This window comes from Dipodomys ordii, unplaced genomic scaffold, assembly GCF_000151885.1.
Source record: "Dipodomys ordii isolate 6190 unplaced genomic scaffold, Dord_2.0 Scaffold38, whole genome shotgun sequence".
In the NCBI taxonomy this organism is placed as follows: domain Eukaryota; kingdom Metazoa; phylum Chordata; class Mammalia; order Rodentia; family Heteromyidae; genus Dipodomys; species Dipodomys ordii.
Window position 1 is genome coordinate 5,349,243 of NW_012267254.1, and position 15,819 is coordinate 5,365,061.

General features: G+C 38.1%; 1 protein-coding gene across 1 annotated transcript in view; it reads left to right on the top strand.

Moving 5' to 3' along the window:
* The window catches only part of Enox2 (ecto-NOX disulfide-thiol exchanger 2), a 317,354-nt gene that overhangs the window by 266,780 nt on the left and 34,755 nt on the right, over nt 1–15,819 (top strand). Inside the window, exons 10-12 of the mRNA XM_013018185.1 lie at nt 1,005–1,217; nt 3,550–3,656; nt 11,867–11,981. Of these exons, the coding sequence (XP_012873639.1) occupies nt 1,005–1,217; nt 3,550–3,656; nt 11,867–11,981 (435 nt within the window). The remainder of the gene's footprint in view (nt 1–1,004; nt 1,218–3,549; nt 3,657–11,866; nt 11,982–15,819) is intronic.

Genomic DNA, 15,819 nt, shown 5'->3' on the forward strand with positions numbered 1-15,819 from the left:
GGCTTTTTTCTTTTTGCTTATGTGGTGCTGAGGAATCGAACTCAGGGCCTCAGGCATGCAAGGCAAGCGCTCTACCACTGAGCCACCTTCCCAGCCCCTCTTCTCTCGTTTTATGCTTGCACTGAATAAAGGACAAGAGACAAGAAGTTAAAATTGCAATGCAAGGTATTTCCACTTGACATAAGGCCTCTGGCCAGAGAGGGATATGAAGTTTCAATGGGCTGTTAATGCTCTCTCTCTCTCTCTCTCTCTCTCTCTCTCTATCTATCTATCTATCTATCTCTATCTCTCTGTCTCTCTCTGTCTCTCTGTCTCTCTCTCTCTCTCTCTCTCTTGTGTAACAGTAGAACACATAAGTGGGTAGCTGAGATACTTGGACTAGAAGCTTTGGAAGAGCTGTGCTACTATCTTTGTCAGAGTATGACTCCTAGGTAGATGTAGAAATCTACTTGTAGGGTTCTTCAAGGCAGAGAAAAAAGATGCAAAGGAATATAGAAATAAAATGAACTGCATCAAAATAGATTGGAACTGGAACTGAGTGGAAGGCCTGGGGCTATGAATTGAATGCTATTGATGTTATTCCCTAGGTTCCTTCCAATGCTAGAATTCATGAATCGAGTAAAATTACTACCAAATTCAAGTTCAACTCAAGACTCATGTTTGCTTTTTTTTATTATTAAAACACAAGATTGAGGAATTATGAAGTTGTCTCACTGCTACTTCAAAACCCCCACATACTTTTTCTCTATACCCTTGAGATACCTCCAACCCAGAGGTATTTTTAAGGAAAGAAGAAACAAGACTCTTTCTGAAATGCTTCATAAACCAGAGCCAGTCTATTTTTGAGCCTTCTTTCTGCCTGCTGCCTGTGTGCACACATGTTGCATATATGGTTCCTTATCAGCTAAAACAGCAGTGGTGACCTCCTCATCAGTGTGTTATGAAAATAAGTCAAGATTTAGTTACCTTGGATAGTTTTTTTTAATAAATTTTCCTTTTCTCAGATGATTCCAAGTTCTCAGAAGCTGTGCAAACCTTGCTCACCTGGATAGAGCGAGGGGAGGTGAACCGACGCAGTGCCAACAACTTCTACTCCATGATCCAGTCAGCGAACAGCCATGTCCGCCGCCTAGTAAATGAGAAAGCTGCCCATGAGAAAGACATGGAAGAAGCAAAAGAGAAGTTCAAGCAGGCCCTTTCTGGAATTCTCATTCAGTGTGAGTGGATGCTAGAATTCTGCTGACAGTGTGAGAGGGCCCTTCACTTAGTAACCACTTACTTTATACAGGATCCTCGGCCTTCAAGGCTAACCTATATCAAGAAGCAAGGCAGACTTCTTCACTGTCTTGTATTCTCCTTATATTGCCGAATGCCAAAACTCCTGTTTCCCAGGATACATATTAAGCACTTTTTTCATGCATTTTTATTATTACAGAAGTGATATAGAGAGGGGTTATAATTACATAAGTCAGGTAATGAATACCTTTCTTTTTGGACTATGTCACCCCTTCCCTTGCTCTCTTTTAGACTTTCCCTCCCATCCCCAACCTCAAGTTGTATAGTTCATTATAAGCATAGTGTCTAGTGAGTATCACTGCTGCATTTCTTCACCCTTTGTCCCACCATTTCTGTGCCCCACCACCCTCCCAAAGATGGATAAACAAAAGAAAGATACTCATTATCTTACTTATGTAACTAACCCCTCTGTACATCATCTTTACAAAATAAAAATAAAGCCTGGAGCCGGAGGCTTACACCTGTAATCCTAGCTACTCAGGAAGCTGAGATCTGAGGATCATGGTTCAAAGTCAGCCTAGGCAGGAAAGTCAGTGACACTCTTATCTCCAATAAACCACTCAAAAACTGGAAATGAAGCTGTGGCTCAAGGGGTAGAGCGCTTGCCTTGAGCTGAAGAGCACAGGGACAGCGCCCAAGCCTAGAGTTCAAGCCCCACGACTGACCAAAAAATAAAATAAAATAAAAATAAAAAAATAAAAAACAGCAACAAAGAAAAACTGTTGTTTCCACTTCCTAGAGTTCATTTTGATAAATATTATATGATCAGATGCACATACACATTGCAAGGCTTTTACTTTCATTTTCTTGCATCTATCTACTGCAGCTCTATGGAAGTACTGATTCTTGGTTCACAGCTCATCCTTTCGTAACCAAAGGCCTCAGTGGAGTGTTTGATATTTTATTACTAAAGTTGGGATGTATCAGCATTCTAAATCAGTTTTTCTTCAGATTGACATCATTATCTTCAGCTAATATGCATTTCGGGAACTAATGGTGATAAGTATAATCATATTTCCCAAGATGATTTTTATTAAAAAGCTCATTTGTTACTTGTACAAGTTATTTAGTTTTCATTGTTCCACTACCTTTACTGCATATGAAAGACATCAAAAGGTGAGAATCCATTGAAATGTCCATTTTCAAAAAGAACCACTACTTTAAACCTAAGTTCTCTTAAATGAGATAGATCAGATCAATTGTCAAGTAACTTTTTTATATACTCATTTTTTCAGTAAGGAATTATATTCTTAAGAATAAGGGCACAGTTTTTTTTGTTTTTTTTTTAAGGGCACAGTTTTATGGCTTTGCTTTTGAACAATTATGGTCCACTCTTCCTATACTGTACTTTCCATACTTGACTCATACATAATTGGGATTAAGGAGGGCTTGTTCCATTCTCTACTTGTATTTTGGAAGCATATATGGGCATAAAATCCAGGAGATGAACAAGTCTTCAGAACTTCAGAATAAGTCATAAATGAGAGCAGCAAGCATTGTGAGAATATAAATCCTTAAGATAGAGTATAAACATGGCCATAAAGAACAAAATTATGCCTCTAGATTTTCTTACTGTGAATACCTCTCTACTAGGTAAGGGCTCTTGCTCTGCCTTTCTTTCCCCAAAAGTGACATATTTAAGCTTCCCCTATTTGAACTGGTTAGCATAAGGCCCCAGAGAATATTTGGACACATTTCCCCACTGAACATTTTAAAGAGACCTTAAAAATATTTTCCAGGACAGCATTCACTTACATTTCTCCAGTCTGAAAGCCTATTTAGGTAGACCTATACTACCTATCATTTTAGGTTTTGATTCAATGCTTCTAGTTAAATTTACTTCAGAAAAAATGAAATAACAAGTTGTACTGAAGTGAATATCCCAGCTTATTTCAGAGGGCTGATTAATAAAAAGAGCCAATGGTAGATATTTTTAGTTTAATTTTATTTCATGCTATTTAGAACTGAACTAAAAAAAATACATTTATTACAACTCTTGCCTCTTCTACCTGAATGAATACATACTGCCTCTATTAAAACTTTAGTAACCATTTCATGCCAATCCTTCTAGAATTCCCTTTCTTCTTTCTACATATTAATATCTCTTCCTTTTGAACCGATTATACTATATATATTGTTAAAACAGGAAGATACACCATGACTAATGTTTCTTTTTTCATTTTTTTCTTTTCCTTTCTTTTTCAATCCCTGGGTGATACTCTGGCTGATCTGGCTGCTGATTTCATGCTGCAGTTGAGCAGATAGTGGCTGTGTACCATTCCGCCTCCAAACAGAAGGCATGGGACCACTTTACAAAAGCCCAGCGTAAAAACATCAGTGTTTGGTGCAAACAAGCTGAGGTTAGTAACTTTTTACTCTGCTAGCTCCTCAGGGGGACAGTTTCATTCTTTAACAAGTTATTGATTTGGAGTTTAGCCAGAATTAAATAGTACCAAGCTCCCATGGTCATGACAAGGCCTTAATGAAACACTAAGACATGTTCTTTAGCCTGTCAGTATGGAGACCACCTGCTGTCAAAGGGGGAATAAATATGCCCATGTTGTCTTGAACACATTTTGCTGGATGGAAACAGTAGTCATGAAAATGTAGCTGGGATAATTATAAGTTTTCTTCTCTATGCTAGCTAGTCTTGAGTACAACAGTAATTATTGACCTGTGTTTCTAGTGTTAGTAATGTTAGGGCTGTCTTACATTTATCAGAACATCTTGACAGTTCAGGCTAGAAGCTTCCTGGTGTGCCAGTGGAACAAAAAATGTCCGAGCTTCTTTTATTAAATATTTTCAACCATATTCATAGGTGGCAGATTTAAAGGTAAGAGAGGACTCTGATTTCAGATTGAGATTTACACACACTTCTCTGCTTTGTGTTCAAGTAACATCTTCAGCAGAATACCAGAAGAATTGTAGTGATTAGGTTACTACTCTGAATTGAAGTTAATCAAGTGAATGGGCTTTTCTTCACCTTAGCACCAGAACTACAACTTAAAAGTCAATTGTGACTGGGAAGGTGGCTCAGTGGTAGAGCACTTGCCTTGCATGCCTGAGGCCCTGGGTTCGATTCCTCAGCACCACATAAGCAAAAAGAAAAAAACCTGAAGTGGCGCTGTGGCTCAAGTGGTAGAGCGCTAGCCTTGAGCTGAGCAGTTGAAGGACAGCACCCAGTCCCAGAGTTCAGGCCCCATGACCGGACCAAAAAAAAAGAAAAAAAAAGTCAATTGTTTCATCAAGTCTGAAGTTTCTGACATTTAACCTTTTCACCATTGCCTTTGGTCACCTCATGTCATAAAGTTCCTGTTCTTTACCTCATTGTCACCCTTCAGTCAGCAACCATGACTGTCTTCCTCTATGGAGAGAGATGATATGGAGTAAGAAGACAAAGTTCTCACCTTTGGGAAGCTCAGACACTAAGAGCATATTCCACACTGACTTATTTGCTACTGAGTCTTTTTTTGCTACTGATTCTCTTTCATTTCTTTACTTTCTTGATTTATAGGTGTGTAAGGCTTCTGCTATACAGTTGTTAAAGGATAGTAAGGTTTAACCAAAGTCCCTCCCCTTACTAATAGTGTGTGCCTATAGAAATTTAACTGGCAGATGTGACTGTTTAGAGAACTTTGTATGCTTTCTTCAAGCTATTCTAGACTAGGTGGAAAGCCATAACAAGCAGACACTACTACGTCTTTAACCAGTTCTCTGCATTTTCCCTAATAGGAGATTTTGTACCCCTGGAGCAGAGGGAAAGGGCCATGATGATTACTAGAATTCTTGTAAAAAAAATTTTATGGTTGATAAAAATAACTTTTTTCTAGATTTACAAACTGACTATTCCAATATCTGAAGAATTATTTTCAGATGAATATTCAAATCATCCTCATATGCTTGTTTTAAGACTCATTTAGCCGGGTGCTGGTGGCTCACGCCTCTAATCCTAGCTATTCAGGAGGCTGAGATCTGAGAATCACGGTTCAAAGCCAGCCCAGGCAGGAAAGTCTGTGAGACTCTTATCTCCAATAAACCACTAGAAAACCAGAAGTGGCGCTATGGCTCAAGTGGTAGAGCACGCGCCTTGAGCTGAAGAGTGCAATGACAGAACCCAAGCCCAGAGTTCAAGCCCCAAGTCTGACAAAAAAGACTCATTTATAGTAATACTGGCTGTTGGCATTCAGCCACCAGAAAGCATACTGTTCCAATTTGAATCAACCTAATTTATATTTCCACTATGTATCATACAATAGATATTACAAGCCTCTATTGGTACCTTGTTTCATTGTACCAAGTGATATCTCAGAATCAAATTGTTTTGTCTATATAGAAGTTATTTCCTTAGCCTCTGCGCCTTTCTGTTCTCTCATGACCCTTTTCCTACTAAATTTCCTGTTAATGTTGAAAATCCAGTTAAGTGGATATGCTTATACATTTATGAATGTTATTACAAATTTCTGATAATCATATTGCTATCATTAAATATAAATGAGATAAATTTGAGACCACATAAATTTTTGTGAAACTATAGGTAGCTAGCTCATGCATAATGCTTTATAATTTGCTTACTTTGTGATAAGTCACAATTAGCTATCACAAAAATGATTCTTTCCAAATATTTACTGCTGTCTCAGGCTTTGGTTTCATTCCATGCAAAAGTGTGGGGTTTTTTTTGTTTTTGTTTTTTGCTGGTCATGGGCCTGAACTCTGGGACTGGGCCCTGCCCCTCAGCTCTTCAGCTCAAGGTTAGCACTCTACCACTTGAGCCACAGTGCCACTTCCAGCTTTTTCTGCTTATGTAGTGCTGAGGAATTGAAGCCACGGCCTCATGCATGCAAGGCAAGCACTCTACCACTGAGCTACCTTCCCAGCCCCACAAAAGTATTCCTTTTTGTTCTCCATTACAGAGCAATATAAACTCCTAAGCTTCAGAAAAAGTGTTCATTAAAACACTCAAAGTCATTATAATGCCATTTCAGAAATTACTAGCAGTTCACTGTTGAAATACGAGATACCAAAGACCTACACTGGACAGAAGAGTGACCTAGAAATTTGAGGAGGTTTGTCTTACCTGTTATGATGTAATCAACCAGTGACCTGATTCAGTAGATTTGGAGTGGACATTAACACATCCAAATGGCTTAAAATGTTTTTGGTTTCATCATTGTACCCAAATGTCAAATAGGAAATGGGGAAGATCTAGGAGACAGCTTTTTCCTTTGTTATCTGTGTTTCAGTAGCTTAGAATTCTTCCCCTGTCTATATCTATACTCTAGCTAGATAAAATGCTTTTACAGGTACATGCCACCTTACAGCTGTATGCACTGAAAACATTTGTTAGGGTTTGTTTGTCAAAGTTGAGCTTCACTCATCTAACGAAAAAATTTAGGAAACAGATAGGTTGGCTATGAAATGCGTTTTCTATTTTCATACATGTATATGAAATTCTTCACAACAGATTTCATTGTTCTATTTTTGTGCATATGTAATGAAGCACTTTGTATGAAATATCCTTAATGGTAAAGTTTTCAAAGGAATAAAATGTCACTCCACTTTTCTTGGATGTACTATCATTTACCAAATGTTACCTGTAAATTTACTTTAGTATGGCACCCCATGGCCTCTGCTGTTCACTTTGCTTTTATCCTACTTGTGTGATTTAGTATTGCATATTTATAAAAGAATAATAATATGAGCCTTAGTGTCTTTGTAGCTAAAAGAGAGTTGTCTAATCGGTAGAGGGCTCTGAGCTCTACCACTTTACCTAACTGAAAAGGTTAGAGCAACCTTTCCTTTAGTTTTTCTTACCCTCATTTCATTATCAGTTAGAACAACTGGTAATTATTGTTTCTAAAATATCTTGAGACATTTAGGTAAAATTTGCTTTAAGCCTGTTACATTTCTAGGGACTTTTGAAGCTGTAAAAGACCTCTAGATAAGCCATGTCACATAGCTGTTGATCTTTTTTCTATTTCTAATAAGAGATTATTCATTCTTGCCCAGCTCGAAGCACAAATATGCTTTATGGATGCCAGGCAGCTATGGGACATGTCTTAGCTCTCATGTTTTCCTGCTCTGGGATATTTCACTAGGAGGAACATAATTTAGCCTTCTAAGAAACACAATAACTGTACCAGGGTTAGTGACATGTATGTGAATTGAGACCTGATCTCTACTTATATAGCCCCTGACAGTCTATATTTTTGTTAGGCATCTAGAAAGCTACAAAGTTTCCTGATGCACTATGTACAGTATTCAAATTTTCCAATGTCAAATCTCATTATAATCACCTTTCTAATAACAGCTCTGATGATAGCTAAAACCTAGTCTCCTGAGGTAGAATGAGTTCACAGAAATGAGAAGTTCTTTATTGTTCTTTGTGCAATGAGTTTGAATAAGATACAGTAATATCTCTCATGACACAGCCCTTTAAAGTTCATTTTTCTCAAGCAGGTCATTATTTTCCTCTATTTTAAGTAATATCTCTGCAGCACATAGGAGATGCTATGTTAGCATCTGATTTTTCTATTCCTTCGTAAGAATCAGTGATGATTCTGAATAGTTCACTCTTAAGAGGTTTTTCATTTATTCTTAATGAAAACTTAACTTGAAATAGAAATCATTATTTTCCTGATAAAAGGAATAAGAAAGGAAGAAATTAGTTGGGATACAGAGTAACTACACAGAGTATTAATTATTAAGAAATCCATTTGAAATATGTATTATCCTCATAAACGGAAGCAATTTTCATCAACCAGCTTTGAATATTTCCTGTATGTCATCCCAGTAAGAGTAAGCTTCAGCAAGGAGTTTTAAGCTTAGTGCTGAAGAGACTGACAGGCATCAAGTAGCCTCCAAATGATTGCAAGCTGCTTCTCTTAAGTGACTTTCTCAGTGTGATATTGATCACTTCCAGTATTCTTCATGCTGTCCTAAAGATCTGTATTTTCACTTGGTAGCATGTCCTTTCAGTCTGAAAACCTTTCTTCAGTATTTCCTATAGTACAAATCTTTTGCTAATGAATTCTTACATATTTACTTTTCTCTTGACATATTTATTCATCATCATTCTCTACATTTTCCTTGAAAATAGAGTTCTGGATAAATCGATACTTCTGTTTCTTTTTGAACTTCGTAGATATTTTCCCATGAGCTTCTGACCCTGATTACTTCAGAAAGAAATCAAAGTGTTTAAATTGTTGTTCCCTTCTAGATAATGTTATGTGGTTTTTTTCCTCTGAATGCTTTCAAACATTTCACTTTTTCTTTTTCTACAGTTTGACTAAGATGTTCCTGGATGGTTTTTTTCCCATCTATCTTGTGGGGGGTTCACTACTCTTTGAAAATATAGATTGATGTCTTTCATCAAATTTAAAAAATTGTCAACCTTTATTTCTTCAAATCCTTTCTCTCTTATCTTTCTGGAATTTCATTTACATGTAGATTAAGACTGTGAAATGCACTCTCACAACTCACTGCAGATCTAGGTTTTTTTAAATTATTTTTATTGTAGTACTGGAGTTTGAAATCAGGGTCTCACACTTCTAGGCAGGCACTCTACTACTTGAGGCATGTCCCCAGTCCTTGTTTCCCTAGTTATTTTTCAAGTAGTATCTCACATTTTGTTATTCCTACCTAAGGCTTCCCATGTGGCTGGGATCACAAACTATGTTCTATCAAACGCATTTTGTTGATTTAGATGGATCTCAAATCTGTGCCTGGACTAGTCTTAAGCATTGATCCTCCTTAAGAATTAAGCCTCCTGAGTAGCTTAGATTATAGGTATGAGCCACCAAACCCAGCCTAAGGCTGGGTTTTCTGTGAGATGTGAAAAATTTAACAATCCTATGAGTACCTAACCCTTGTCTGCTGTCAAACCAGACCCTTTAAAATGCTGAGAGACTTGAACTGTTGGTTTTCTTTTCTTCTGAGTTTCATATCCTATTCAGAATATATCTGTTCTCATACACTCTCCAATGACATAAAAATGTTATACATTTTGGCTGGGCACAGTGGCTTTTGCTGGTAATCCTAGCTACTCAGGAGGCTAAGATCTGAGGGCTTCAATTCAAAGCTTTGACTCTTACCTACAATTAACCAGCAAAAGTCAGAAGTGTAGCTGTGGCTGAAGTGGTAAATTGCCAGGCTTGAGCAAAAAAGCTAAGGGACAGCACCCAATCCCTGAGTTCAAGCACCAGTACTAGAACAAAAAAGAAGTTACAGGTTTTGTTCCAAGATTATAGTTATTGTCTGTAAAGGAGTTGGTATGGTAGGAATTTACTCTTGACAGTTCATTTTTGCTATATATTCTTTTAAAAATTATTGTAGGGCTGGGAAGGTGGCTCAGTGGTAGAGAGCTTGCCTTGCATGCATGAGGCCCTGGGTTTGATTCCCCAGCACCACATAAGCAAAAAGAAAAAAAAAAGCCAGAAGTGGCGCTGTGGCTCAAGTGGTAGAGTGCTAGCCTTGAGCTAAAGCGCTGAGGGACAGCGCCCAGGCCTAGAGTTAAGGCCCCATGACCGGACCCAAAAATAAATAAAAATAAAAATAAAAATTATTGTAAAGGTGATGTACAGAGGGGCTATAGTTACATAAGATAATGAGTACATTTCTTTTTTAATACATTTTTATTGTAAAAATATTGTACAGAGGGGTTGCAGTTACATGAGCAAGGTAATGAGAACACTTCCTATCAAACATTGTTACCTCCTCCTTTGTTTTTCCCCTACCATCCCTTCCCTGCCACCTCCACAACTACACTCCTCCCCCCCCAGCCCACCCCCTACCTAAATTGTAAAACATAGTGCCTTGTACATCTCATTGTTACAATGGGTCAACCTGTATCCCTATTTAAGCATTTTGTTTTCTCCCTTCGCCTCCCCAAATTAGAGAAGAGTATATACAAAATTCAGGTCACAGATCTCAAATACAGTGAAAACATGGGTTATACTGTGGGGGAGGAACATACAAAGAAACAAAAAAATCACATGGTACATTATAAATACATTAGAAAGAATATCAAGAAAGAAAAAAAAACACTTGTGTCCCTATCTTGGGATTCATGTTGCTTAACATCATCTTATGTGGTCATATGTATATAGCTTTTGACCTCTTCTACTTGTCCCAGACATATACTAGTTATTGCAAATAAGGGAAACCATGGGACCTATGTTTCTTTGGGCCTGGCTTACTTCACTTAATATATTTTTTTCCAAGCTTTTCCATTTCCTAACAAATGGGGCAATATCATTTTTTCTGGTGGAGGCATAGAATTTCATTATATATATATATTTTTTTTCTTGATTGATTCATCTCCTGAGGGGCATCTGGGTTGGTTCCATAACAGATGTTGGAGGGGATGTGGCCACAAGGGAACCCTACTGCATTGTTGGTGGGAGTGTAAACTTTAGTTCAACCACTTTGGAAAGCAATATGGATGTTCCTCAAAAGACTCCACATAGAGCTCCCCTACAACCCAGCAATCCCACTTTTGTGCATTTACCCAAATGATCACAAACAAGACCATACTAAACCTACCAGCACAACTATATTTATTGCAGCATTATTTACCATAGCTAAGAATGGAACCAATCCAGATGCCCCACAGTAGATGAGTACATTTCTTTTTGAGCAGTATTACTCCCTCTCATTTTCTCCACTGCCCCACCCCCGCCAAGTTTTAAAGTTCATTTTCAACATAGTCATTTTTGCTATGCATTCTAAAACTGAAAAATCTAGATTAAGAATTTTGTTGATGGGGCTGGGAAGGTAGCTCAGTGGTAGAGCGCTGGCCTTGCATGCATGAGGCCCTGGGTTCGATTCCTCAGCACCACATAAGCAAAAAGAAAAAAAAGCCGGAAGTTGCGCTGTGGCTCAAGTGGTAGAGAGCTAGCCTTGAGGTGAAGAGCTGAAGGGCAGCGCCCAGGCCCAGAGTTCAGGCCCCACGTCCGGACCCCCCCCAAAAAAAGAGTTTTATTGAGTAAAACAAAAGGAGATGAAATGACAGGTAGCAAAATTAAAGGATCCAACGTGAGACAGTGAAGAGAAATTTCAGAAATCCACATGAATAAGAGATGAAGAGAGCCGGGCTCTGGTGGCTCATTCCTGTAATCTTAGCTACTCAGACGGCTGAGATCTGAGGATCGTGGTTCAAAGCCAGCCCGGGCAGGAACATCCGAGCAACTCTTATCTCTGGTAAACCACTCAAAAAACTGGAAGTGGCACTCTGGCTCAAGTAGTAGAGCATTTGCCAGGGACAGAGCTCAGGGACAGCACCCAGGCCCAGAGTTCAAGACCCAGGACCAACCCCCCTCTCAAAAAAAAAAAGAGAGATGAAGAATCTTCCATGGCAATATGGAAAAATCAAATACTGTCAGAGCTCTGGATCTGGAGTAGACCCAAATATGCTTTTTTTTTTTTAGTGAGACCATTTAGTTTCAACATGCCTTATTGCATTTACCTTCAGTAGGTTTTTAATATGTGCCCACCAAAGCTTATCTGATCTCTTCCCATTTCCTCAACATTTTGTAGGGTTTTCCCACCTAACAAGCCTATCTTTTAATCTTAGGAAATTCGCAACATTCATAATGATGAATTAATGGGAATCAGGCGAGAAGAAGAAATGGAAATGTCTGATGATGAAATAGAAGAAACAAAAGAAGCAAAAGAAACAGAAGAATCAGGTAAATATAATTCTCATTTATTTTATGTAACAAATATGTTTGCATGGCTCAGTATTTTCAAAGCTTTAACACAAGTAAGTGCTCGCTTCAGCAGCACATGTACTAAAATTGGAACTATACAGAGAATATTAGCATGGGTCCCGCACAAAGATGACATACAAATTCATGAAGCGTTCCACATTTGGTCTTGGAATGTGGCTTAGTGGTAGAATGCTTGCCTAGCATGCATGAAGCCCTGAGTTCGATTCCTCTGCACCATATAAACAGAAAAAAAAACTGGAAGAGGCACTGTGGCTCAAGTGATAGAGTGCTAGCCTTGAGCAAAAAGAAGCACAGGGACAGTGCTCAGGCCCTGAGTTCAAGTCCCAGGACTAGCAAAAAAAAAACAAGTAAGATATAGCCATAAATCAATCAGACAGGATGTAAATTAGAAACAATTGATGGGGCTATGTAAAAATACACTGGCTGAATATCAAAACCTGTGTATATAGAATTTTTGTGGTCTCCATTTATCCTATAATCCATTGAAGTACCTAATTGCAAGTATAGTTCTTTTACAAAAACCATTGGACATTCTGGCAGCATTGTTCCATATTTAATTTGGATTTATTAGTATTTTCTGCAATGGAAGCTTGACAGAATGCATGCATAAACACTAGGTCATTTATATTGTATCACCACCAAAATTAATAACAGATGGATATAAAAACTCAATGCTAATAAAATACATATAGCAAAAGAAATTGTGAAAAATACAGGTGTTGGCTACATAATTCATGGCAGGTCACCAAAAATGGAAATAAAAGGTTTTTGACAAATGTAATCCACATAAAAATGCAACATTTCTATAAAATAAGTCCCAAAGTTAAAAGAAAATCTGCACACTATAGGGAAATATCTGTAACATGGAACCATTTTGGTTACTTGAGTCTGTATTGAGAACTAACCAGGATTCCACAAATAGTTGTCAAAATAAAAGCTTTTGCAATAACCTAGTATATTCAGACCTGGCTGTGAGACAGAAGGTATGGTGTAGGTCCTCAGTGGGACTAATTGAGTAAATGTTTGAGTGGGAGAACACCTCCCTTTCATTTTTTTTTTTTTGTCGGTCATGGGGCTCAAACTCTGGGCTTGGGCACTATCCCTGAGCTCTTCAGCTCAAGGCAAGTGCTCTACCACTTGAGTCACAGCACCACTTCCAGTTTTCTAGAGATTAGAGTTTCACGGTCTTTCCTGCCCAGACTGACTTTGAACCAGGATCCTCAGATCTCAGCCTCCTGAGTAGGTAGGATTACAGGTGTGAGCCAATTGTGCCTGGCTTCCCTTTCAATTTTGTAGTATACTATTTAGAATGGGAGATTACCATGGGAGAAAACAAAATACCAGCTAGTCAACAAGTCTTTCAGGTAAAATACAAACCAATGGACTAATCTTTTCAGGAAAATCTTTCCAGACTATCATAAGAGGTAAATTGTAGAAAAGAACAATAGAAAAAGCACTGGACCTAAAGACAGAACAATAACATGTAACTTTTCTGGACCAGGGAGAGACTTTTTCCCACTAAACCTCAGCTTTCACATTGTAATTAGTACATGATAAAAGCCATCTAACAAGGATGTTGTCTATGGTTAAATGAATTCATCCTTTAATAGCTATTAGATGTCAAACACTGTATCCATATTGGACTTGTAGTGGTTTTCTGTCCCTATCATGTGAAGGACTTAAGGAGGCATTCGTCCATTAAAATTCTTATTTGTGAGCTGGGCGCTGGTGGCTCATGCCTGTAATTCTAGCTACTCAGGAAGCTGAGATCTGAGGATCTCAGTTCAAAGCCAGCCTGGGCAGGAACGTCTGTGAGACTCTTATCTCCAATAAACCAGCAGAAAACCAGAAGTGGTGCTAAGTCTGAAGTGGTAGAGTGTTTGCCTTGAGCTGAAGAGCTCAGGCACAGTGCCCAGGCCAACCAAAAAAAACTTTTTATTTCTGAGATGGGGCAAGAGATAGCAAGAGCTGAGGTTAAGCTGACTAAATTATAATATAATATATGCATGTGCAAATTACCATGATGAAATACAGTTAATATACATTAAAAGAAAAAGAAGAAAATGAAGCACAGGAAAATAAAGCAGGGTGTGTAGGGGGTCAGGGAACAGCTAGAGTAAGGAAAGCCAACTGAGAAAGTGAAAGAAGGTGACTATGGGTAAAGTACTTTAGATTCATGTATAAAAATAGAATGGCAATGGGCTGGGAAGGTGGCTCAGTGGTAGAGTGCTTGCCTTGCATGCATGGGGTTTGATTCCTCAGAACTACATAAGCAGAAAAAGTGAAGTGGTGCTGTGGCTCAAGTGGTAGAGTGCTACTAGCCTTGAGCTAAAGAGCTGAGGTACAGTGCCCAGGCCCAGAGTTCCGGCCCCATGACCGACCAAAAAAAAAAAAAATAGAATGGCAAAACCTGTTGAAATTGTTTTCAGAAGGAGGGATGAAGGAGAAAGATGGGGTGAGTTTGATTGGGGTAAGTTTGATTGATTCTATGTTTGTATGGAAATGTCACAATCAAACCACCTTGCACAAACAATATATATTAATAAACGTTTCTTCAATTCAAATCTGAATTTCCCAGTTTCAGCACTTCCATACTGGAGGCAGAAGCTCTGTGCCCACTTGAGTAGTCTTAGAATCTTCTTGCCATATTCATAAGTTCTTTTTTTTCTTTTTATTGTGAAAATACTGTACAGAGGAGTCACAATTACATGGGCAAGATAATGAGTACATTTCTTATCAAGCATTGTAGCCTCCTCCTTAAGGGAAGAAAAGCACTAAATCAGAATTCTTGGATTCCTAAACATATAAAATACTATTTATACTTAATAAACTGTAATCACTGGTTAATCAGTCTACTCAGAGAAGTGAACTCATTATTGCAAATAAAGACCATAAAATCATAGCCAAAATAAATGAAAGCCTACTAATAATTGAGTTATTCAGATTATTTAAGTCCTTAGCTAGGGTGGGGGGTTTTGGCTAATTAATCTTTAACTTGTAAAAGTGTCTCCGCCTCAATATTTACAACCATATATACAATGTTTATCCAGTGTTTCAGTGAAATAAATGCAGCCATAAGTTTGAGCAGCCACTTGGTAAATTGTGGAGTTTGAGGAGTTATAGGGAGAAGAGAGTCGTATGGGAAAGATTCAGATTGAATGCACTTACTAAGGTTATATAATTGCATTTTGCTTCTGTATCTCTTTTGAGTTAAAAGCTGTATTGGCTACTGCACAGTCTTATTCGTTTAGAGACTGGAAACTCCCTGACAGATCATCTTATAGCTATTTTCTTTCCTGTTCCACATGCCAGGATGCTGCTTTGTCAAATAAAGCTATCTACAATAGACTTAATGGAGCTTACCAAATAGCTTTTCTCCCAGAAGGTTTCAATTCATTTTAATTCAAGGACTTTTGTGCATTTTTCTTCCCCTCGATTGTATCTAATTCTGTTATCTCACTTCTGTAGTACTCAACTTCAGAAATCCCACTCAGCATGAGCCAGTGAGAGGGTCCTCAGATTTTATCTCAATCAGCTACATGTTTTAGCTATCACTTGGTTCCAATTAAAAACTTATGCAACTACATCTCAAAGTTGTTGCTGTTTTCTCTTTGCTACCACCCTTGAATTCCAGGAGCCTGTAGTGTGTTTCTTGTTATATTTCTATTTTCAAAGAAAATAAAACTCTTTACTTTTCCTTGGAGTGCCAAAAATTTTAGGTCTTCCAGAGATTCTGTGTTAGCCTATATTTGTGATGTAATACTTGAAATCTCTTTGCCATGAGCAATAAGACTGC